General features: G+C 40.9%; 1 protein-coding gene across 1 annotated transcript in view; it reads right to left on the bottom strand.

Annotated features, from left to right (window-relative positions):
• The window catches only part of COL19A1 (collagen type XIX alpha 1 chain), a 322,067-nt gene that overhangs the window by 36,223 nt on the left and 259,250 nt on the right, over nt 1–26,594 (bottom strand). Inside the window, exon 18 of the mRNA XM_061207711.1 lies at nt 10,699–10,752. Within this exon, the coding sequence (XP_061063694.1) occupies nt 10,699–10,752 (54 nt within the window). The remainder of the gene's footprint in view (nt 1–10,698; nt 10,753–26,594) is intronic.

Here is a 26,594-nt window from a genome sequence, read left to right as displayed (position 1 = left end):
GGTCTTGTGATATTCTCTCATTTTTCCTACTTAACTTTGATCTGAGATGTCTAAATTGAAAATAAAAATGGTCGTCTCAAAATCCCGAGCTATAAATTATTACAGGGACACATTTGAAAATGAGGTATAACACTCCAAGACTGCTCATTGCAAGAATGAGCAGTTAGAAAGTGGCAGGTTGTTTGAAAGCAATCTGCACAGAAACACAGAAACTCTAGGCATTTCCTGAAAATACTACCACCTGGGCCTGGAGCCGATGACTGTGCATAACCCGTCAGCGTCTCTGCCTAGCTCTGCTTATTCTGTGACGTGTGGGGAAGGTGGAACATGCTTGGTCTGAGACACAAGTTGTCCAGAGGTGATCTTTGGATTGGGAGGCCCCATGTTCTTGGCTTGCAGAGCAGAAGAGCACCCAAAGTACATTTGTTGAGAGCATCTCGCAGTGTAGCACCTTGGTTTAGGTTCCCCTCCTCCTCTGAACCCTGGCAACCTAAAGGGCATCAGAGATGCTTCAGGGACGAAGAAATGCCTCTGCAGCACCAGGTCATATTAGTCTATCCATATGCTCTATTGTTCTAAAATCTTGATTTTTCTGGAGGCTTTCCTATCCAGAGAAACAACATGGTATTTACTGCCTAGCAGAGTGCCATATGTTCGCTTCACTCCATAGCTAAGTCAGGAAACTCATCTAATCAAGGACCCACAGTGGCCTCTGTAGGTGTTCTCCACTCTTGGCCTAACAGTACTCAACGCAGAGGCAAACTGGAACTTCAGTTGCATTTATTTGTTGACAGGTGAGATTCTCCTTTCCGCTTTCTCCTAGTTAATTGTACCAGATAATTACTTGGCTCTACAGATATAATGAGACATCGTCCTTGTGTTTCTGGAACCCACGGTCCTGTCTCAGATGTTATTCTAATTTTACGAGGTCATTTTGTGCCTTGCTGCCATGTTATTTGAATGGTTCTCATAAACCTTTTGAGTAGCTATAATAGTTGTACCCTCTTGAGTGTGTTTGTTGAAAAGTTTCTGTGGTGCAGTGGCGAGGGTTGTTGTGTGTGCTACTCAGCCTGCACGTTTCAGGAATTCCGGGGAGATCAAGGTGGCAGAGTAGGAGGATGCTGAGCTCACCTCCCCCCATGAACACACTGGTAATACATCCACATGTGGAGCAACTCTCACTGAGAACAAACTGGAGACTGACAGAGAGACTCATACATTCAAGGCTGTAAGAAGGATCCACACGGAATCTGGTAGGAAGGGAAGAGAAGCGATCAGGTTGGGACTTGCGCCCATAGCGGGGGACACAGAAGAGAAGGGGGATTACACGGCCTCAGAGACCCTCCCTGGAAAGCAAGTGGTTTGAACCACATTTTGGGTGCCCCAGCCCTGGGGTCTGACATCAGGAGGATGAGTCCCCTTAGCTGGTTTGCAAACCAGTGGCCCTGACAGCGGGGCTGTAAGAAACCTAGAGTCTGCTTGTGAAGCGTGTGCACACACTCGCTTACTCCCAAAACAAGGCGGAGGAAGCAGATGAAAACTACCCAGGACTCTGGCTGGCGACCTGCGGCCATGCCTGCAGGTTCCCCAGGCCAAGTGGGCACCTGGACCAGCCCGCTGGCTCTGTGGTGCAGCTCCACACTACAGCAAGGACTGCCACGGCCAAGGGGGGGCGCAGTTGTGGGGCGATGGAGCTGCCTTAGACCTGGCACAGCATCTGAGTGGGGGGACAGTGGCCATTGCTGTCACCCCTGGAGGCAGCAGACTGGGGGATGCCCAGAACTCTAACGGTGCCAGGAACACCACAGCCCGCACCTCGACCCACACTGAGCAACCACTCCAGGCCCTCTTGCTCCAACACTGCTCCCCTCTGGGGCAAGGGTGGTGGCGGTGGGAGAGGGGAAAGCACACTCTTAGAGGGAACAGAGCCGTCTCAGACCCGACCCTCGCGGCTTCTGCTCCAGCAACCAGGAAACTGCCCCCACTCCCCAGTGGGGCGGTGATGGTCACTAAGCAGAGGAGAAGCCCCGACTCACATCTGGCTCCAGCTCTAGCACCTCCATCTCCAGCCCCACTTCCTACCAAGGTGAGAGCGGCCAGCACACCCTGGAGGAAGACGTGTCTCAGGCTCAGGTCGGATCCAGCTCTCCCCACAAAGCCACTGGGCACATGCAGACTGTAGAGGGAAGCTCCCACAAAAGGACACTCCTTCAAGACCATATAGGTAACTGGTTCACCTAACAGAGAAAGTTAGCAAAATGAGAAGACAGAGGAATTTGGTTCAAATGAAACAAAATAAAACCCCTGAAAAGACAAGTAATTAAACAGAAATAAGTAATTTATCAGATAAAGAGTTCAAAGCATTAGTAATAAGAATAATAACTGAATTAGAGAAAAGAATAGATGAACACAGTGAGAATTTTAACAAGGAACTAGAAAATATAAAAAAGAATGAGTCAGAACTGAAGAATACAATAAATGAGTAAAAAAGAAACACACTAGAAAGAATGAACAGCAGACTAGGTGATACAGAAGAACATATAAGTAATCTGGAAGACAGACTATGAAAATCATCCAATCAGAGCAGCAAAAAGAAAAATAAATTCTAAAAAGTGAGAACAGTTTAAGGGACCTCTGAGACAACTTCAAGCATACCAACATTCATATTATAGGGAACACAGAAGGAGAAGAGAGAGAGAAAGTAGTAAAAAAATGTATTTGATGAAATTATGGCTGAAAAAGTCCCAAACCTGAAGAAGGAAAAAACATCCAGATACAGGAAGCATAGAGAGTCCCAAACAGGATGAACCCAAATAGACACACACCAAGACATATCATAATTAAAATGGCAAAAGTTAAAGAGAGAATTCTAAAGGTAGCAAGAGAAAAACAAAGAATCATATACAAGGCAACCCCCATAAGGCTATCAACTGATTTTACTGCAGAAACTTTGCAGGCCAAAAGGGAAAGTGCTGAAAGTGAAAATCCTATAATCTACCCAGCAAGGTTATCATTTAGAATTGAAGGAGAGATAAAGAACTTCTCAGACAAGAAAAAACTAAAAAAGTTCATCAATACTAAACTTACCCTAAAAGAAATGTTAAAGGGTCATCTCTAGGTGGAAAAGAAAAGGCTACAGTAAGAAGGAAGAATCTACAGGAAAGGAAAAATCCCACCAGTACAGGTAAATATATAGTAATGGTTGTGAATCAACAACTTAAATAAGCTAGTACAAAGATTAAAGAATTGTAAAATCAACTACAATAAACAGTGAAGGGATAAACGTGAAGATGGAAAATACGACCTTAAAAACACAAAATGTGGGGGGAGAATAAAAAATGTAGATCTTTTAGAATGTGATTGAACTTAAACGACTATCAGTTTAAAACAAGTAGAAATAGTTATCGGTCAACATATATGTAACAACAAATCAAAAATCTAAAATAGATACACAAAAAACTAGAGAGAAAGGAACACAAGCACACCACTAAAGAAAATCATCAAACCACAAGGGAAGAAACTACAATAACAAAAGAACAGAGAAGAATTACAAAAACAACCAGAAAACAAGTAACAAAACAGCAGTAAGTACATACCTGTTAGTTTACTTTAAATGTCAATGGACTAAATGTTCCAATAAGAAGAAATAGGGTGGCTGATTGGATAAACAAAACAAGACCCATCTATATGATGCTTACAAGAGACTCACTTCAAACTGAAAGTGAGGGGATGGAAAAAGATATTTCATGCAAATAGAAGTGACAAGAAAGTGGGGGTAGCAATACTCATACTAGACAAAACAGACTTTAAAACAAAGTCAATAACAAACGACAAAGAAGGGCATTATATAACAATGAATGGATCAATGCAAGAAGACGATACTATACTTGTTAACATATATGCACCCAATACAGAAGCACCTAAATATATAAAGCAAATATTAACAGATAGGAAGGGAGAAATTGACAGTACAGTAAGTCCCCTACACACGAACGAGTTCTGTTCCAAGAGCATATTGGTAAATCCAGTCTGTTCGTAAGTTCAACAAAGTTAGCCTAGGTACCCAACTAGCACAATCGGCTATATACTGCTGCTTTTACGCTTGCTTCTGGACATGCTGGGCTTGAAATAAAGATACTGTACTATTGTACCCTATACCATACTGAACAGTAAAGTACACAAAAGCTCAACCACTCATAGAGGATGCATGCACATGACAACGTATGCCAGACATGTGAACTAACTTACCTGATCGGACATGCGAAGGCACGTTTGCATCTTTGAAAGTGCACAACTTGAAGGTTCGTGTATAGGGGACTTGCTGTACAATAATAGTAGGGGACTTTAACACCCCACTTACTTCAATGGACAGATCATCCAGAAAGGAAATCAATAAGGAAACAGTAGTCTTAAATGACACACTAGACTAGTTGGACTTAATAGATATCTGTAAGACATTCCATCCAAAAAGAGCAAAAGAAACATTCTTTTCAAGTGCACATGGAATGTTCTTTGGGATAGATCACATGCTAGGCCACAAAACAAGTCTGAATAAATTTAACAGGATAGAAAATATATCAAGCATTTATTCCAACCACAATGTATGAGACTAGAAATCAATTACAGGAAGAAAAATGGGAAAGACACAAACATGTGGAGACTAAACAACATGCTACTAAAAACTCAATGGATCAATGCTGAAATCAAAGAGGAAATAAGAAAATTCCTTGAGACAAAAAAAATAAATAAAATAAAAACACAACTTTCCAAAATCTATAGGATGTAGTAAAAGCAGTCCTAAGAGGGAAGTTCATAGTGATACAGGCCTACCTCAAGAAACAAACAAACAAAAAACCTTCAAATAAAAAACCTAACTTCTCATCTAAAGGAATAATAAAAAGAAAAACAGCAGAAGGGAGGAAATAATAAATATCATAGAGGAAATAAATAAAATAGAGACAAAAAATAGAAAAGATCAATGAAACCAAGAGCTGGTTGTTTTAAAAGATAAACAAAGTTGATAAGCCTTTAGTGAGCCTCATCAAGAAAAAAAGAGAGAGGACCCAAATAAAATAAGAAATGAAAGAGGAGAAACAAAAACTGATACCACAGAGATACAAAACATTTTAAGGTAATACTACAAACAGCTATAGGCCAACAAATTGGACAACCTAGAAGAGATGGACAAATTTCTAGTAAAATACAATCTTCCAAGACTGAATAAGGAAGAAATAGACTAACTGAACAGATCAATCACCAGTAGCAAAATTGAATTTGTAATTTAAAAAAAGCTCCAAGCAAACAAAAGTCCAGGACCAGATAGATTCACAGAGGAATTCTACCAAACATATTAAGAAGAGCTAATACCTATCTTTCTCAAACTATTCCAAAAATTTGAAGAGGAGGGGACACTCCCAAATTCATTCTACAAGGCCACCATTACTCTGATGCCAAAACCAGATGAAGAAACTATAAAAAAAGAAAATATCTCTGATGGACATAGATGCAAAAATCCTCAACAAAATATTAGTAAACTGAATTCAACAATATATAAAAGGGATCACACACTATGATCAAGTGGGATTTATTCCAGGGATGTAAGGATGGTTCAATACCCACAAATCAACCAATGTGATACACCACATTAACAAAGGGAAGGATAAAAATCACAGAGTAATCTCAACAGACACAGAAAAAGCATTTGACAAAATTCAACATCCATTCATGATAAAAATTCTCATCAAAGTTGGTGTAGAGGAAACATATCTTGACATAATAAATGACATTTATGACAAACCTATAGCTAACATCTTATTCATCAGTGAAAGCCTGAAAGCCTTTCCTCTAAAATCAGGAAGAAAACGTGTATGCCCGTTTTTGCACTTCTATTTAATACAGTATTGGAAGTCCTAGCCACAGTAATCAGACATGAAAAAAGAAATAAAAGGCACCCAAATGGGAAGGAAAGAAGTAAAACTGTCACTTTTGGCAGATGACTTGATACTATATATAGAAAACCTCAAAGTCTCCATCAAAAAACTATTAGAACTAATAAACAAATTCAGTAAAGTTGCAGGATGTGAGATAAACATACAAAAATCTGTTGCTTTTCTATACACTAATAATGAACTATCTGAAAGAGAAAGCAATCCCATTTAAAATCAAATCAAAAAGAATAAAATACCTAGGTATAAACTTAACTGAGAAGGTGAAGGATCCATGCTCTGAAAACTCTAAAACAATAATTCAGGAAATGAAGATGATCCAAAGAAATGGAAAGATATCCCATATTCATGGACTGGAAGAATTAATATTGTTAAAATGGCCATACGACCCAAAGCAATCTACAGATTTAATGCAACCTCTATCAAAAGATCGATTACAGTTTTTCACAGAACTAGAACAGATAATCCTAAAATTTATATGGAACCATGAAAGACTCTGAATAGCCAAAGTCATTTTGAGAAAGAAGAATAAAGCTGGAGGTACTACAAGCCAAGGAGCCACCAGGAGCTGGGAGTGAGGCCTGGAATACACCCCTCCCGGTAGCTCCAGAGACAGCGTGGCCCTGTCAACACCTCCGGAGCTGTGAGATAACACATTTCTGGGGTTTAAGCCACTCAGTTTGCTTCATTACAGTAGCCCTAGTAAGTTAAATAGAACATGTGGCCTAAGAGGGCTGTGCTCACTTGGAAAGAAGGCCCAAGGCTGGCACTAAGTCCAGCTTCCCAGGTCCTCGCAGGAACACATCTCACCAGCTCCGAGTGTGGTGGGCCACAGAGGGGAGGGGCCGGGCCCAGGTGAGTTTCAGGTTTCTCTGTAATACTGCTAAAATCCAAAAATCCGTATGTCTGTGCCTACATCCATGATGTTTTCCAAAGCCAGTGGATCCTGTGGCACTGGGAGGGCGAGACAGGAAGTTAGGACTTAAATTTTATTTCTAAATCTTCCAGACCCAGAAGGGTTGCCTCCAGTGTTTCCAAGGAGACCTTCACTTTCTGTGCTATCTTTGGGTTCAACTCACTGCTTGGAAAGACCTTGAGTATTTGATTCTGGAGAAATGTTTTCTGTCCTTTCTAGTCTGTGCGTATGAAAATGAAGTTGTGGTTTGATACCTGAAAGGAAAAACAGATTATTTTGCTAGCAAATTGGTTTTCTTGGATCAACAATTTGGAGAAGTGAACAATGGAATTGGTTGCAGGGAGACACAGCATCAGTCTCCAACAGATGAGACTGATTTCTCTGCAAATTGCACGGAGGGTGGTGATGTTAAGATAACCAACTACACATTTTCCATGTGGATCTTTAAAAACCAATATAGAATGTAAAACCTGAAAGTACCTGGCCTCCACAGAGAATGCTTTTTTTTTTTTCCCCTTTCCCATCTAGATTGTTGTAAGGAGCTGTGGATCTGACGGCTTTAGCAGTTGACAGAACCTATCAAATATTTATTAAAATCCCCAGAGCTGGAGACAATGCAGAGCAGGTTGCTGGATTGTGAGCAGATTTTCCTTGAGGGGAAGAAGATGCTCAGCATTGCTGCTTCTTTGCAACCAGTCTTGCAGAATGGGAGCAGCGCTGTGCAAATTATTTTTGTGATGGAGAGGGGAATCTACCTTTCATTCTTTGCATCCTCGAGTGGGCGTGCAAAATACGTAGAAACATACTTATATAACTGTCTTGACCTCCCTCCTTAGTCTCTCTTTTCCTCACTTCCTTTTTTTCTTCCCCAATTCTCATTTTGATTTGCGCTGTGAGAGAAGAGGGCTTCTTAGGCCTGAGCTTCTTCCTCTGATGACAAGGAAAATTGTAGGGGAAAACAATCAACTCTTGTACAGGGGCCAAAGGCAATTCCTTTGCCTTTGAGGATTCCTGGGATGAGGGAATGGGCCAGGAGCTTTTTCAGGCGAGGAAGGGGAGGGGAGGTGTATGAGTGGTCAGCCACTCATTCTCCCAGGGGCAGCTGCTTCCGCAGAACCCAGGCTGCGGGACGGCTGAGCTGCTGCGAGCTGAGGTGCCGAGGCCCAGGACTTAAGTGCAGACGTTACATAAATCAACGCCAATTTAAATGGGAAGATTATTTTAACCTTGGAATGTCACTTTGTATGTTTCAATACACGGTCCATTATTTACTCTCCAGGAAAGTCTCACTCAGGGCCCCCCTTCTCTCTGTGCTTATTCGCGACAGCCAGACCATCAGGCGTGCGATGAACTGTAAATTGAAACAAGCTCAGTATCCCAAAGCGGTGGGAGTGGCCTGCTGGGGACACGGCCAAGTGCAAACAGGCATCTCATTCACCATGGCACACTTGGTCCTTTCTTCTGTGAAGCCGAGGGTGAAGAGGTGGCGGTTACAACCCAGAAAGGTGCCCAGTGTAGGTGCTGAGAAGGTGGGCCCTACCTCCATCCATCCATCCTGGTGGGACCTCCATGGAACAGCACTAACGATTCTCAGAAGGAAACAGAGTCAAGTATTTGGAAAGTCACCTTCCATTAATTCCCAGGTGGGTCTAAAGCCTTCTGATGTTAACTGGTAACGGTGTTTCATTTGGGGAAGAGAAGCTATGGTCTCCCCTCTTTACCCAGCTGTGCTCCAATTCTGAAGTCACCTTCTGAGCACAGGTGGACTAAACACCTGTGAGCCTCAGCCCTGTAGTAACAATGGTAGTAACAATAGCTGGAGTTCTTTTAGGTGAGTCAACAGCTAAATTCAGAGAACTGGTTCGCTGTTAGCAAGACTCTCCACTCACCTTCTCCGGTCAGCCTCATTTTGGGGGAAATAAAACCTTAAAGGAAAAAATTTATGTTCTCAACTTCAGATTCTAAAATATAAATGCGCTATATATCTTCATTTAAGGGAAAACTGACTTGTTGGCAAGATAAACTATATACAGAAGTAGCGCTGAGAGACTTGTAAAGAGATGAGCATGGAAAGTTTTGCAAAGGATGCAAATATCTAAGTAGCTGAGTAGCAACTTGGTAAATTTTATACCAAGGGTGGTAGTAATACACAATATTCTTTAAGTTTTTTTTAGCTGACACTGTTATATCAGAGCCAACTCATTCTCATTATTTTGGAGCATTTATAGTAGATCCTATTTTGTACCAGTAGATGTCATTACAGAAATGCAGTGTATTTTAATTGAGTAATTTTAGATATGCTTCTCTTACTTTTTGTCATGTGGGCCAAGCCTTAGGGTTGTGAAAAAGCTAGTACAGAGAGATCTATACAGAAAATGTTTACTAAAGGATCATAAAATATACCTCATACGTTCCTGCTAATACAATATTCCCTGGAAAATCTAAGGAAATGAGAAAAGTTAAGATAGGATTATGTAGGAAGTGGAAGAGACTTTCCACACTTTTGATTTTAAATTTATCAGCCATAAACGATCCATGTCTTCATGCTGAACTTAATCTGATGGAAGAATTGGGATTTCGAATTAATTAGCTTGTCATTTTCTGTGCACCTGCTGCCTTCAAGGCCTCTGCTGGCACAGGCACAGAGTGTTTCTTTGGGTTTTTAAACAGAGGAACAACAGTAGCCAGAGGAATCTACAGAACGGGAGACCAAGAACACAGGACAGACATAAAGGGGAGTTTCTCCAAATTTGCAGCTTATCAGTGATAAACTATGATATAATAAGGGATCCGAGTCAGTGGCCAGAATGCCCCCCACAAAGCGATCAGACCCCAAATATGTGCTGAATGGTGAGCCAACCAATGGTCTCACTTAGGTCTCTGAGTCACACTCGGTTGTCCACATCCATTCTTCTCTGTCTGTTGTGCTTCCTTGTAGAATTGGGGGCAAAACTGTCTTGCCTTTTGGCCGTCAGATCTTTCCATGTCATATTCCATCCAAACCAATGGTAATTAAAAATCTTGGTGAAGTTAAAGTGGCTCCTTCCTAAAAGGTGGGAGACTTCAGTCTTGACCCATAGTATGTAAACCTTTGCTTGAGATTTTAGTGTAGCACCTGTTAGTTTGGTAAGAAATCTATCACCTGTTGCACTACCCAGAGCTCTAAGGTAGCAAATCATCTCTTTCTGCCCTCAGGGAAACCACATATATGACGCTATCAATGGTGAAACATGTTTTTTATGTTAATTTTTTGCATGAAATTTTGCAAACTTTGAAATAAACTTTTTAAAAGTTAAGATAGGGACTTCCCTGGTGGCACAGTGCTTAAGCATCCACCTGCCAAAGCAGGGGACACGGGTTCGAGCCCTGGTCCGGGAGGATCCCACATGCCACGGAGCAACTAAGCCCGTGCACCACAACTACTGAAGCCCGCACGCCTAGAGCCCGTGAGCCACAACTACTGAAGCCTGCATACCTAGAGCCTGCGCTCCGCAACAAGAGAAGCCACCACAATGAGAAGCCTGCGCACCGCAATGAAGAGAAGCTCCCGCTCGTCGCAACTAGAGAAAGCCCGGGCGCAGCAACGAAGACCCAACCCAGCCAAAAATAAATAAATAAATTTAAAAATAAATAAATAAATAAAGATAAAATCCTGGTTTTCTAAAAAGATGCTGATCAAAATACTTTTTCGGAAACATATTTTCATTATGGAAAGATGTTAAGTATATGTGATTATGTTTCAAAGTCTGAGCAGTTAGCAATTAAGTTTATTTTATTTTTCAAAAATACCATCACATAAAATCTCTGTCTACATGATGTGAGTGAAAGAAGCCTTACCTTGTGATAATATCCATCAGGAGTCTGTTGCATTCCTTGTATTCCAGGAGGTCCCTGTATTAGAAACAAATCAAAGACATACGTAAACATTTACCAAAACGATGTGTATTTAAATAATGTATCTAAGAACTCTTAAAATCTCACAGGTAAGAAGAAGGAAGTGTCTGTTCGGTCAAGTATTCTAATTAACAGAGAATCACATGGACATTAACTTATCAGGTTCTTAAACGTATTTCTAGGTTAAATCCTGCATGAATCCAAAGAAAGGTCCTAACTGGGAACACGTAACATTTTACTAAAAGGTCAGCCATCAGCATATTCCTTATTAAAAGGAATCTTACCCATAAAACTCCTCAAGGGAAGAGGCTGAAGAGCTTCAGTTTATGTTTGACACTTCTTATAGGGCTTTTATCAATGAATTATGGAAATGTATGCCCACGTGTTATTACCTTAAAAAATAAGGGAAAAATATTTTTTTGCTATTGCTTTACTTTTTTGAATTAGTTGGGTGAAAATGGGCTTCCCACGGACTTTCAGGCCAGAAAAAGATATCTGCTATATAACCTTGGGCTTAAGACATTTAAATACATGTAGTTTTCAGATGATGTGGAAATATTCACAAAGCACCATGCTGAGCTTTGGGTGGATAGGAAGGAAGTAAAGACATTTGTCTGTCCCTAAAACTTCCAGGAAGAGAGGAAGAGAAGCATTCTCTGAGTTTTTCAGGGATTAAATTTTGGGGAAAGGGGTGTAAGAAAATGCAAAGATTAACATGATTTTAATTTAGGTAGTTCAGGCCAAAATAGATTCAGCTATCTCAGAAAAGAGACTGCATATTTCATCCGCACCTCTAAAGCTCCTAGGAAGAGAGAAAATGTTACAGAAGCAAAGTTCTCAGAAGGTAAGACACTGAAAGATCGTGATTCAGCCAACCAAAGTCACTATTATACAAAGATTATTATTTTAAAAAGGGAACGAAAGCTTTGGAAAGTGAAGAAACATTTTAAGGAACATCTGCTAGCTGCACTCACTGACATAGGTAACACCTTAGGTTATCTTGAAAAGATTAATGTTGGTCAACATTTATGACGGGTGTTTCTTAGGAACGGCCTGTGACAGAAGATCTGACATGAAGGCTTTACTTTGTGCCATTAAATGTTGAGGACAGCAAGATGTAGTGATGGATGATGGAAGGAGGCTGACACAACTTGTGAGAAAATAATAGGCCTTGTGAGGAACGGAGCTGACTGTGGTTGGAAAGACAAATGACGCTGTTACCTTGCTGGAATCAAAACAGAGCTAATGTCAGAAAAGAATTCTCAAGGCACTATGTATTTTTCAGGTTCTTTTTCCATCAGCCAGCTTTGTGTGACGTATTCCAGGTCAGGTAGTTGAAGCGAAGAGGAAAGCAATTACTGAGTTGGGGGTTGTTTCACAAAGTTTCCGGCCAAGAAGGTGCAAGTTAGGAACTCATTCTTGAAACTCAGGAGACATGAGACTCCATACACATTGATCCTTCTGCAACTATTTTTAACAAGGCAAGGAGAAATCTTAGATACCGTATGTAGTAGCATCAAAGGTAGCTTAGGGGTATCTGCATAGCAGGCATTGGGTGAATGGTGAATGTGTATTGATCATAAGGTCAATTAGATCAAAGACTAGTGATGTGGTAGGTACATTTAGCTTCAGACACATTCGTCTTAGCTAAAAGGGAAAGGCTTAACAAGTGGGGCTCCTGAATACAGCAGATCAATTAATAACGTCTGTCAACTAGAGCAGAAGAATCCATCAAATAATAACGGCACACATATAGGTAGTTTGTATTGTGCGCCAGGCATTACACCGAGGGTTTCAAATAGACTAACTCATTTCATCTCTACGATGACACCATGAGGTATGTACCATCGTTATTTCCAATTCAAAGATACAGAAAAATGAGCGTTTGAAATGGTTAACTGGCCCAAGGTCACACCCCTGGTAAGCGGCAGGGCTAATATTTAATGGAGGCAGCCTGGCCCCAAACTCACTTCTTATTTGCTCAACTCTTGTAACTTAAAAACAGATTCTCAGCCTAAAATAATTTTTGCAGGAATTTTTTAAGTTATGCTTATGGAAAGGAAAACCGTCCCAGTATCCTGCTCCTGTTAGTGACCTGCAGCAGCCATACAGATACCACGGCTTTGCCCTATTTGTGTTGGATTGGGAGACACAGGACGCCCGAGTTAATGGGATAAGTAGACAATTACACAACAGCTTTAAAATGCTCATGAGCTCCGGGGAGACACACCTGTTCATAACCCAACCGTGCTCGCGTGTAATTACCGGAGTGGTCCATCAGCCTGGCGTGGGGAGAGACCCTGATGTAGTTTCCTACTGCAAAGAACCATGCCTGGTCTGATGAAGGGAATTAAAGATACATTCAGCTTGGGAACATATATGCTCGGTAATAGTTTAAAGCATTTAAAAAGGGTTTTTTTGGTTGGTTATTTTTGGCTAAAATCTTGCTAGAAGTGGAAGACAGAGGAATATCCTGTCTGCCACCAGTGTCATCAGATGCTAGTGTGAAAATGATCAACTGTTTGCATTATCAGCTCCTTAGATTTCAGTTTGGGCTACAGATTCCCAACGTTTAAAGGATGGGAAGAGTTCTGTGTTAAAGCCTCTTCGGTCCTGGTCTTGGCCGCACTTCCACTTTCCAGCCAGTTCATGCAGCATGGGGAGCTCGAAGAATCCACTTTTGCCTTTTTTCCCTTCCCTGGTCTTTGCTGCGAACTCCCTGTGCCGTCAGGGCTGGGCCTTCGGGTCAGCTTTAGCACACCCCTGATGTTCTGAGTCAAGGTCTCCGCGGCTCCTCAGCCACTCTGCTCCCTCTCTGGCCCTCCCTCCTGAACTGTCTTCCTTCCTCCCTCTTCTCTGACAGCATCCTCCAGCCCTCCATAACTGCTGACTGAGCCTCCGTGCACCATCTGGGTACCACTCATCTCCACGCACCAACACTCTTCATTAGGAGCTCTCTCATTAGGGGCTCCTTTCAGGATTCACAAATACTTATTTTCAGGTTGTACACAACTGTCTTCTGGCCCCGTGGGTTTCCAATTAACTTTGCTAACAACCTTTGAAATACCACAAACCTCTATGAAGAAAGTCGCACTAATCAACTTTTTCCAAAACATGCTAAAAAACAGCTTTGCTATAAGAAGAGATAGAAAGTTTGTTATTGAAAAGTCATTTGGGCTAATTTTCAAGAAATATTTCTAACTTTCTAATGGCTAGTAGAAAAGGCAAAGATCGGTAATTATTTTTCTGATATTAAAAAAATTATTAGGAAGCCTAACCTCATTCATAGGAATGGTAAGATGAGGCATATTTCAATAATACAGTAATTGCTGGGAAGGTTAATGTAAGAATGAGTTTTTCTCTTATACATATATTCTATCTATAACATTATATATAAATTAGTGAAGCACATTTATACTGATTTATGGTGGGTTGAGTACATGTCTATCTTTCCAGTTGGAATGAAAACTCCTTGAAGACAGGAGTTTCAATCTTTTTTATCTTATCATAACACATAGTACCCCCATCCCAGTATTTGCTGAATTCAATAGAATCTTTTGCAAGAAAAACTTTGAGGGTATAGCCAATTTCTTGCTTGTTCGTTTTGATTTCAGTTAGGAATGGTAGCAAACTGAGCAGGGGTCTTGCTGCTTCCAAACTCACAGAAGACAGGGCCAGCAGATGTAGATTAATCTAAGAATCTGGCTAACTAACTGAAAACAAAGCTGCAGTGAGCTCCAGTTAAGTAGAAAAGGAGCTTATGGACGGATTTTTGACCAGAATTACAACATGGAACGTTGTCTCCAATTCTGAGAGAAAAATCCATAAGTACTCTTTAGAAAATATTTGGGAAATCAATTTCTTTTTCTTTTAAACACAGATCCTTTTATTTATCTTAAATATTGGCTGTAAATGAATTTTTTCATTGTCTCTTGGGATTTAATCAACTTAAACAGTTGTAATTTTAGAATAGATTGTTTTTCAGAGAATGTTTCTGCTACAAATTTTTGGTGGCTAAGGAGATACCAGCACTCCAACCCCTCCCCCCGAAAATTGCTGAAAACTCTCAAATTGCAAAATATGATTTCTGAAGCAAGGAGGGGATTCATTAAGTGTTTATACTATGGTTATATTTCAACACAGAGAGCTCAAGTTCTCCTTTATGGGATTACAGTGGGGATGTGGGCCAGATAGCACGTATTAGGTGAAATTTAAGGTTCCTGGGAAGGGGCTCTTATTTCTGAAAATGTCTCACCCACCTTCTGGTTTATGCCTGCCTAAAACTTCATAAAGAAAGACTGGCTTATTTGGTGTTGGTTTTATCACCAGCTCGAATGCAAGTGTTCTTGGGAGATGTAATACTAATGTTTCATATTCGTACAGCTCAGCATAATTCTAAATACGTTTTCACTTATATTTTCTTAGATGGCAGGGTAATGTGACTGCAAAACACATCATCTTATTTGATTCTCATAAAGGCTATGTGAGATGGGTATGATTATGTTCTCCATCTGACAGGGAAAAACTGATAGATTTACCCCCAAATCACGCAATAAACAAATGGTAGAACCAAGTATAAGAGTTGTTCCACTTGAATATATTCTTATGGATCATTCAGTAAGTATTTCCTGAGAGCAAGTTGGATGGAACAAAAAAGGGGAGGAGTAATGGGATGCTATGTGGCAGGTGGGACAGGAGAAGACAGCACCGAGGGAGGAGAGGGTACAGAAAAGGGGGGAGTGCAGATCCTGAAGACTGTGGCTTCGCAGCCCCCCAGGCCTTTGGCACTCACTTTCTGGCATGAGGCTCTGAGAAATGTAGTTAAGTCTTAAGACGAACTTTGATTGTAAAAAGTGGGACTCAGAGGAAAAAGCTATAGGAGGATGCTAATCAAAGAACTTGGAAAGGTATCAACACTTTTGCTTTAGAAATGGGAGGTCCTGGATTAAATCCTGGGAAAGAAAATAAAACATAATGAGCAGATGGCAGAGAATGATAAAATGGGGTAATGATAATAATATTAATAAATAACAATAGTAACCCTTGGAACGTAGTAACTGTGTGGCAGGCACATATGTCATTGCATTTTACTTTTACAGCAATCCAATGAGGTAGGCATTATCCTTATGTTACTTATAACAAAAAGTTTACTATCTTACCCAAGGTCATACAACCAGCAGACAACAGCTAGATTTCAATCCAAGTTGGCCTGATGCTATAGCTTTGATATTTTAACTCTTTCCTTTATCTGCCTCACAGTGAGAGGGATGACAGATAGAGAAGAAAAAAAAAATCAATCATCTTAAAGCTGGTTAAAAACATCAAGTAGGGCATTCAAGGGTAAAAGATTGCAGATCTATTAATGAGAGACAGAATCTACAAGGGCCAAGCACAGAGGGCTCTGGGACACAGTGTAGATGCACCTTTTCAGAGACTGGACAAGAAGAGATCAAGAGGAGAGTGACCAGAATGGGAGGAGGGTGAGGATAAGAGAGAGGAACCACAGGCAGATACAAGAAATGTGAAAATCAAGGAGGGCTTGGATTAGAGAGAGGTGAGAGGGAGACTGCTGAGAGGGAAAAGGAAAGAAGCTGGCAATCTTGATCAGCATCTTAAGTAACTTTTGAAGTTCAAATGGTACCAAATGAGGGGTAGAGTCTTGGCATTTATGAGATGGTAGAAGAAAAACAAACACAAAAATGGTCAGAGTTGGTGGGAAAAAGACTAGAAACAAAAGAGTAAGATTGCTTAGGGATCATTTTGATAGGCTGAAATTCCTAGGAGCATGAAATTGCAGTGGATGAACAGTCATGGGAAAGTAGTCACACTTAGTAAGAAGATGAAATACCCTTCAAACAAAACTACAGTTGTGCCATTGTGTTCTTGTGGAAGAGAGATTTGTGTATTGCCATGTGGGATCTGAAGGATTTAAGTGATACAGCAATACACTGGTTCAAGTATTGGTCAAGGGCATCTTCTGGGGACTTCCCCTAAAAAAGGTAAGAGCAGTTTTGTTAGAAGCCAGCAGTCAACGTTTATTCTTGGTGAATCTCTGGAAATTCTGAGAGCAGCAGTGATCTTCTCTTGTCTCAGCCAGGTCCCCCTTGCCCCACCCCAGTGGCATATACCTGCACTATACTTTGAAAGATCAGTAGCTCCTAAGTGTCTCCGTCTGAGATACTGCCAGCAACCCTGGTTCAGAAGTTCAGAAGCAGCGCGAATAACAGGTGAAGGATTGCAGCGAAGGCAGCTTCTGGGTCTTGAATGAGAATTTTTCACATCTGCCACTTTGGACATTTTTCAAATGCATCCCTCTGTGTATTCCCGAAGTGCTCACTTGAGCTGGGCTTGTCTCTTCTGGCCTGCACACTGAGCTGTGTAATTGAGGGAACTCAAGCAGAGGCAGTTTATGGTTGTATGAATAAGCAAAATACTCAATATGTGACCTGATTGTTTTGCAAAATTACACAGCGCCCGGTTTCACTTGTCATTTTGGAACAGGAGTGGGAGGTTGAGGCTGTGACAGTGAATGCATTCAATGGGTGTAATTAATCCATTTCATAAAAGCAGGTTTTCTAAATTATGCTGTGAAGCTCAGAAGTTTTTAACACTTTACTTTCCAAGGGAGAAAAAAAAATCATTTTTAAAGGAGCTTATTTTCCCTGATACCATGAAACAAATCCATCTAATTGGTGATAAAGCCCCTTGCATTCTTGACAGAGTGCCTTGCTGGGACACTGATGACTGATTTCCATGGCATGAGAGTTAGAAAGAAATGATTCCTCCCCTAATGCTGTGATTCTGCTTATCCATCCATAAAATGTTTCATACTCATTTCCCCTCAGTATGTCCTGCAAAAGCAAAAACGTTATGTGTCAGCTTCCTGTAACTTAAGGAGCAACAGGAATCTCAAGAGGGGCTTGCCTCCCCACAGAAGCCGCATCACTGACCCTGCATGAGGTGATTAAAGCCACCGGGGCATGAGAACCAGTAAGGATGGAGATGGTGAAACAAAGGATCTGTATCCAGCGGCATCGCCCAAAGTTCACCATCAACAGAAACCATACCTGGGGAACAGCTGAGCCTGCAGCCCCCTGTCTGACCTCAGGAATCTCTCAATACACCTCTCAAATCTGAAGGGAGGTTGGCTTACACAGCCTGCACCTATCAATGCTTTGAGATTCCACTTATGTAACTGATAATATTCACTCTCTTTCAAAGTGTTGGTACATGTCAATCCCAAACTCCCTAACTATCTCTTCCCCCCGCCATTTCCGCCGCCCACCCCTGTAACCATAACTTCTTCTCTACGTCTGTGCTCGACAGGATGTAACCACCTATGTGGGAAAAGAATCTGAAAAAGAATAGATACATGGATATGTATAACTGAATCACTTTGCTGTACACCCGAAACTAACGCAACATTGTTAATCAACTATGCTCCGATACAAAATAAAAACGTTTAGCAAAACAAGTGTTGGTAGGATGACAGCGCTTCCTATGCAGAGAAAGTGTGATTCCCAGGCAAACCACAGAGACTTAAGACAGCCAGGCTGATGGCACTGGCTTACACGCTGCCAAGTTACGCAGAGGCCAAGGGCGTGTACACAACTCGAATGGTTGGGGACATTCTGGAGAGCTCCGGACGAAAGCAAAGTGAGGTTTTATTTTGCGGTGATTGGAGGCTCCACTTTCAACTCACGCGTCTGACATCAAGGCTTCTTTCTGATCTGTAGGTCACACTCATGATAAATCTGCAAATGGCATTTCTTGGCTCAACTGAACCGCACGGTTACAGAGGGTACCCTCAGGGAAGGTCTAGAAAAAAATACTGAATGATTTCATTTTTAAAACACTTTGCCCCATTCTACAAAGGATTTCAGGCAAAAGAGAAGATGCTGACACTCCAGGCCAGTGAAGAAGTAATTAGTGATATTAACCTCAGCCCATCCCACAGGATGCTTTTCCTGTTTTGTCAAAGAAATCTGGAATATTTCAAGCATGCTGGAAAGTATAGAATATAATATGATAAATCCCCATGAATCCACAGTCCAATGCTGTCAAGTCCTAACCATCGGCCATATTTACTTTAGATCTCTTTACTTTTTACTGAAATTACAGATATAACTGAAGCTCCTTCGAGTCTCACTTTCTACAGAATTTCCTCTCATGTTTCAGGTCCCCCGGATCATGCTGAAAACTTGTTGCTTCTCTACTCACATAACTTCTTTTAGTCTCTCCTTTGATGGAAACAATTTCCTACCAGGTTGTAGCTGCTGTGAAGAGAAAACTGACTGAATAGATTTAGCTAAGCCCCTTACTTCTGGAGGCCCAGACTTTTCTTATTGTTAAAATGGAGATAATCTTCTCTTGCCTGTTTCACAGAGTTATACAGCGGTAAAATTAAATGCCGTATGGAGATACTTTTGTAAACTATATCATCAAATACAAATTATACGATTATTTAGGAAACAAGTCTCCCTTTTTGAATATTTCTCAAAGGCCGATCAGATTTATTAAAACCTTACTGTTTACCTACCACAAAGAAACAGTATTTAATCTATGCACTGGCCCAATAACAAGTTTGGTGACCATATATCAAGGATTTCAAATATGCTGTCCCATCATTGCTATACACAACGTCTGTCATTCAGAAGTCTTAATAGTTGGTTTCAATAACATGACCCAAAATGAAGAAAAGGAGTCAGTGGCTGTAAGAACATAAAATCCTTTTCTTCCCAAGTGTATCTATAATTAGTAAAAAACTCAGGCATTCAGAAAGTGGCTAATAATGTCTCACTGTTGTTGCTCATTGGGAGAAAAAAAGAGAAGTAATTAGGGAGTGGAACCCAAGTGCTGGTTTTCACATTCTCCACCTGAGACCCCAGCTGCCTCACATGCATGTCTACGGATTCTGTGGCCACACAAGGTGACACTGGAATGTTAGTAATGTTGGCAACAGCTGTTTTGTCTGGGACCATGGCCCCAGTGGGGGACGAGTGGCAATAAAAATGATTAACTGGCCAGGCCTCCATTTTATAGGTCTTAGGTATCTTTATTTTTAACTCTGAGGAAGTCATCTTATTTTTATTATGAATAAAATTACTATTCCCATTGACACAGATAAATGGTTAGGTTCTTTTCCTCCGAAGATATCAGTACAGTACATGGCCTTTATCCGTTAATAGACCAAAGAGACTAAAGTTCTTTGCTGAAAGGAAAACTGAGAAACAGAAAACCCTGATCAATTCAAGGCTTGTAGATGGATGTTCAGACTATGAACTGGATTCCCACTGAGACATGATGGTCCTCAAAATGCATATAGTCACACAGAGTATTTTAGCAAGAAGTCAAATGTTTTAATTGGACATTTTTGTCATCCACTTTATTGAGCAGTCCAAAATGTGTCTGGGGGACTAACTTCCCTTAGGGGTGGGCCTTGCTAACATTAACTTTGCACCGTGGGTCCTCAGTGCATAGGAAATAAGGCTGGAGATGAAGATGGAAAAGGTGGGGATAGTGATGGATAACAGGGCACAGATGCGGGAAGGCATTAGTTCCACGGTGTTTCCAGAGCATAGACTTTCATGGTTATAACTGCTCATCTCAACCTGCAGCCTATCAGAAAGGAAGCCTCAGAAAGGTGTAGCTGTGGGGAAGAGAGAATGACCTGTACGTGATGAGATTCTCCATCTCCAAGGAAAAACACGGTGTCCCCTGGATTCAGGCTGGGCTGAAGTGAAATGGGCAACTGTCAAAGCTTTGTCTGTTTCCTTGTTTTCTCAGCAAACAAGTCTGTTTCCTGTCCATGCAAAGACTAGAAATGATATGCTACAACGATGTTGCCTTCAGAATTATCATTAGGAATAATCATCTCATCACATCAAAATAAAAATCTAACTGCCTGAGATAAAAACACAGACAAAGACCTAGAAAAGGGAGGTGTGACCAGTTGATTATTTTCCTTGCCACTTATTCTCCCCCCCGGCTCCCCGATTCCACTCTCATAAGGCTAAGCCACTCAGCTCCAAAGTCTCCTCTGGCACTGTTCTTCTCCTAGCTCCTTTCTGTTTACTGAATCCAGCAACCTCTCTCCCACCTCAGGCCCTTTGCACTTCCTGATCTTTCTGGTTGGAAAGTTCTTGCTCTGGGCCTCACATGGCTGGCTCCTTCTCAAGTAATGTCACCTAGATGCTCAGAGATGCCACCTGGACCACCTTAACTAGGGCAACAACTCTTCCTTCCAAACCACTCTCACGCTACCCAGTTTATTCCCCTGCAGAACTGCATATTAAGCTGAAATTGTTTTGTCTACCTATGGAATTGCCTCTTCACCATCGGTCCCTTACTCCCCACACACACTATAGAGTGTAAGTTACTGAAGGTAGAGACCTTAGCTTTAATTTGTCTGTTTGTTGTTTTTTTGTTATAAACCACTGTATACTCAAGGTTTGTAATAGTCATTAACACATGCTAGGTGATTGAGGTTAAGTATGTGTTGGATAAATGAATTCAATTTCACATCCTAAATTCACTCTTTTAACCATGTACCCTGCTCTGTAACCATAACCTTCAGGACTGAGCAATGACTCATGCATTAAAGGTGAAAGAAGTTCTACACTGAAATTAAAATGAAAATGGAAACAACACGTTTGTATATGTTTTAAATCTTATGGTTGCTTTAGAAAAGAAGCGTAAATTCCACCAGAGTCAGCTGCCACAAAAACTCACGCTGTAGAGTTTTATCAGTGTGTTACAATAAGTCAGCATTTTAGAGAAAGCTAAGGGCTTTCACTTCTAGAGGGCATCCAATTGACATTGAAAATGACTGTTGATGAGCTAGTATTTGTATTTAAATTACAGGATAAGCATAAGATGCAACAAAATCCTGAAAATAAACGTTGAAAATCATGTAGATTTATAATTAAGCCTCAAACACTGAACAATCTCCAGACCCTGGACAGCCTCCCGAGGGCTGAACAGTGTCATTCTTCTCCTAGAGCTTTTCCAGTGGGAACAGTAGAGGGAGCTCCTGCTCCACGTTACAAATTAGGTGAATTTCTGTGACACCTGTGAGCCCACTGCTGGATTCTCTTACTGCAATAATGAAACAATGCACAAAAACAATGCCAGAGAAAAAAAAAAAGAAAGGAAATCAAGGGCCCTGCCTGCAACAGAAAGGAATAATAACACATTTTCCAATTAATGTGGTTTTTAATAAACACGTTTACAGTGATGATAAATGAGAAGTGAAGCAAGTGTCAAACGGGTGGGCTAAGACACGCCGCCTTTAATGGCTCATTAGTTAAACTCTCCTGTTCTGCCTCATTGCCAGCTGCTCTGCTCTCCCTTCTAAAGGAATGAAAACCTGGAATACTCTGAAATAAACTAAGGCATTTCAAGTCTCGAGACTCTCGAAGCCTCATCATCCTAACACGAGGCCACTATTTTCCATTCCTTTATGCTACTCAGATAACTGGAAGGCTTGAAAGACAAAGAAATTTTTACTGGAGAGTGAGTGAGAGAATAAAGGTGGGTTTAGCGGTCTGTTCCTGGGTCTCAAGTCTACGACACCTACTTATACTTGTGTGATCTTGGGCAAGTTACTCGACGTTTCTAAGCATCCTTTACCCTATTATAAAATGAGCATCATTTCTACTTCTCGTGATAGTTGTGAGGATTACATAATGCGCTGGCAGTGGAGCACCGAACACAGAGCTAGTGCTGTAATCATCTCTCCCGGTCCATTTCTCTCTCTTTGGAATCTGTTTCCTCAGGAGTTACTGCTATTTCCTTCCCCAGGGAGAGGCTTAATGCTCTCGTGCTTCCTCTCTGAAAACTGCTCTCAATCATAATCTTAGGGGCTTCCCTGGTGGCGCAGTGGTTAAGAATCCGCCCGCCAATGCAGGGGACACAGGTTTGAGCCCTGGTCAGGGAAGATCCCACATGCCGCGGAGCAACTAAGCCCGTGCGCCACAACTACTGAGCCTGCGCTCTAGAGACCACGAGCCACAACTACTGAGCCCGTGAGCCACAACTGCTGAGCCCGTGTGCCTAGAGCCCATGCTCTGCAACGAGAAGCCACTGCAATGAGAAGCCCACGCACCACAACGAAGTGTAGCCCCTGCTCACCGCAACTAGAGAAAGCCCGCGCGCAGCAATGAAGACCCAACGCAGCCAAAAATAAATAAATAATTTTAAAAAATCATAATCTTAGTGTATTTGCAGGTATCATCAGTCCAAGACATTGCTACTTAATGGTTTCCCTCCAATGAAGAATATTCATTCAAAACAAGATGACAGAAGTTACTTGGGGGAATTTGGGAGCTTTTCCCTTTGTATAGGTAAGACCAGCTCTGCTTATTAACAGGAAATTGGACCAATACTTTATAAAAAGTGCGTTCATCATGAAGGGTTGTGGCCAGCTCTGTGAACCAGTTAGTTGCCCCTCAATTACCAGCATCTCAATAAGAATAATTTTATGTATGCAGATTACATGTGTCTAAGTTTCAACTAAACCTTCCTCAAAGTGAGGAAAAATTGCTATTAAGTATGGGAAGCTAAATTAGAGTAATATATATGACTTTGATGAAACAATAATTCATAAAGAAAATCTAATAACATTAGTTCAAAGATCTACTTTTAGTAAATATTCCTTTATTAGATTCTTTCCCCTAGAGAATGTACTCTCTCAGGGTGAAAAAGATTGTCCTTCCACACACACAAAGTTGTGGGAAATTATTCTTTGTAAACAACTAATCTTTTTGGTACAAATGTTTCTTAAGAAAGTGAGAAAAGACAAATTTGGCTTCAGAACGAACAATCACAAATAGAATGGTTGGTTAAAATGTTTTAATTACTTGAGTTGCTTCAGGCCATTAAAGATTTCTTTCTTCTATTTTTTTAAAATCTTCATTGACACTCCCCTGAAAAACAACACTACCTTTGACGTAGGGAACATCTCTAAAGCCCTGAAGGGGAGAACATTTTCTTGAAGAAACTGAGCAAAGTATGCTGTTATCAAAGGATCCATGCCTCCTAAAAACTCCTATTCCTTGGTTCTTTTCAGACAATCCCACCGGTCAGAGTAAATCAACAAAAAAATTTTCCCTTAACTTTTCTGAAGGCTAATTGCTCAAACATAATATAGTAAAATTATATGCTATACTATTCACTCATTTGAGGGACATTATGTATTATTTAATTATTGCTTGATAAGAGAGAAAATTAATATTTTTTTATAGTTCACACTGTCATAAGACATTCTAACACATGCTTTAGGAATCTCAGACGCCAGCCAGTAGGGTGAGTCAGACACCATCTCCCAATCTCAGTCGGAAGGATCTTGGTGCCTACCAACCTTTCCTTCTTTCTCTTGTTACCTTCCTTCCTGTTGTGAAGAGGGGAGGGCTCATCTCACATAAGGTACAAAGTGGAAGAAGACAAAAAAAAAACAACAACATTTTGATCTAAAAATGCCCACAAGGGGGATGTCTCTTAAGCTCTATGTCAGTTGTAATAAAATACAAATGACTAGTAAATACTATGATAGCTGCAATGGATCTCACTCTCAGCAATCCAACTACTGTGCCACTAGAGAGACCTATCAGGAAATCCGGCCCTGGGACTCTCCACTCAGAGCTCTTCACAGATCGTCCTGGCTTCTCGGGACACGTGGAGCTCACAGCAGTTCTGCCAGGGCGCTGCTCGGGCTGGACCCGACCTGTCAGTGCTGTCGTCAGAGCTGTCTGGCCGCCGCCTGCCCTACTCCCCGGGGCTCAGCACTCGTGCTTTTGTTCAGGCTGCTTTCCTCTGTCAGCAGCTCCTAGCTTGCTCTCTCCTTCCCCTCTATTTGCTTTACTGGACAGACCTTCTCAGCTTTTATAGAAACAGCTTTATTGAGGTATAAGTGAGACACAAACAACTGCACGTATTTAATGTGTACAATGTGATGAGTTTGCACAGATGCAAACACCTGTGATCTCATCACCACGACCAAAGTAACTGACACACCCAGCACCTCCCAGACTTTCCTTGTGTCCCTTAGTGTGTGCGTGTGTGTGGTAAGAACACCTAACATGAAATCTACCCTCTTAACAGGTTTTGAAATGCACAATACTGTATGGCTACCTACAGGCACTATGTCGTAGGGCAGATCTCTGGGATGTAATCATCCTGCCTAACTGAAACTTTATACCCGTGGAATAACACTCCCCAGTACTCCTGCCCCTATGTGTTCTCTGCTTCCATAAGTCTGACCATTTTAGAAACCTCATTAAGTGGACATGCGGTCTTTGTCTTGCGGTGAACTGGCTTATTTCACTCAGCATAACGTCCTCCGGGCTCAGCCATGTGTCGTGAGGAGCAGGAATTCCTCCTTGTTTCTAAGGCTCAAACTTTATGCTTCAGTTGTCAATTCCAGAAGAAAACCACCCTGGCATTATCTTTTCTAAGTATTCTTCCTCTTCCAGAAAATTCACATTTTCTGTGAGTTAAACTTAAATACTTGAAGGGCAAGGGCCACATCGTATTCATTTTTGCAAGCCTAGCTCCCAACACTGTTAGGCACATAGTAGGCCTTAAATAAATGTTTAATAGTTTGTGAAACTATTAAATGACGTGAATTAGGAGTAGGTTGATTTTTGTATAAGCTCATTTTCTTAAAATGTTAGTTAACATGATCTTGAAAGGACTGATTTTGAAGAACTCTGTTCATTTCTAACCATTTGGGAAATAACAGTCCTCTTGCTAAAGTACATTATGTTTAGGGAAATTAAACATGAAGGTGGCATAGAAGAATGTGGGGAGCCAGGTATTTCACCTTTCTTTTCAATGCTTCCCTTAACTAACTCCTGTAAGAATGACAAGGTGCTTCATAGGACTTTTTGCAGTATGGTGGTATGCATGTCATCTATTATGTGAATAACTTAAAAAAATACAAAAGCTGATGAAAAATGTACCCCAAGATAGAGTTTTGATAATACTTGTATCAGACAAAAGATATTTAATCAACTAGAGGAGTTATCCCAGAATCAAAAAGACAAAGAGTTTCCATAAACCACAATTCTTATGCAAAAATGAGCTGATGATATAGTCTAATACTTCTTTTTAAACAAAAGCTGACCTATGAATAAAAACCTTTTCTTTTTTGCATAGAATTTCCCCCCTTTTTTGGTAGTCTAACAAATTGGTATTTTATTATATTACAAAAGATAATAAACCATTTTTCTTTTAAATACCGTGTACTCAGGATTTAATGGACACTGTGTAACAGACCCATAGCTGAGTTTAAATTCTAAATCTAATACTTGAAATAAAATAAGTACCTCTCTCCCCCAAACACTCTGGCAATCCAAACCTGTGGAACTGAATATTATAAACTCTTTCACATGGTCGCATATTTCTTAATCTTCTAAATTCTTCAGTAAACTCATTTGATCTATAGCTGAGGACTCATTCCAGGATGTGGTGTAATCCTCTTCTCTCCTAGACATTTGGCAAGCCTGTCATAAAGGCCTTCATCATTCAAATTCCTCCTCTGAGACAACAATTATCTTGTCTTGAAAGCAGCATCATGCATTTAGAAAACTATGTGAAAGTCTAATCTTGCCTGTTAGCTTGTACCAGCTTTTCTTGTTTATAGCATGAGACAATTACCGAAAATCCTACAATGAGTTCTCTCTTTTGCCAGAAAATTTGGGATAAAAATCAACAGAGCTGACTCCTTTAAAGACTGGATTCCAGGATGCCCAATTTATGCCATTTTCCCCCCAGTTGTTTCATAACCAGTATCAACTGACACCAGTACATTGCTAAGAGAACAATTTACTTGAACGGCT

The sequence above is a fragment of the Eubalaena glacialis genome, chromosome 12 (assembly GCF_028564815.1).
Source record: "Eubalaena glacialis isolate mEubGla1 chromosome 12, mEubGla1.1.hap2.+ XY, whole genome shotgun sequence".
Lineage (NCBI taxonomy): Eukaryota > Metazoa > Chordata > Mammalia > Artiodactyla > Balaenidae > Eubalaena > Eubalaena glacialis.
The sequence above is the reverse complement of the archived record's forward strand: the minus strand, read 5'-3'. Positions and strand labels throughout refer to the sequence as shown.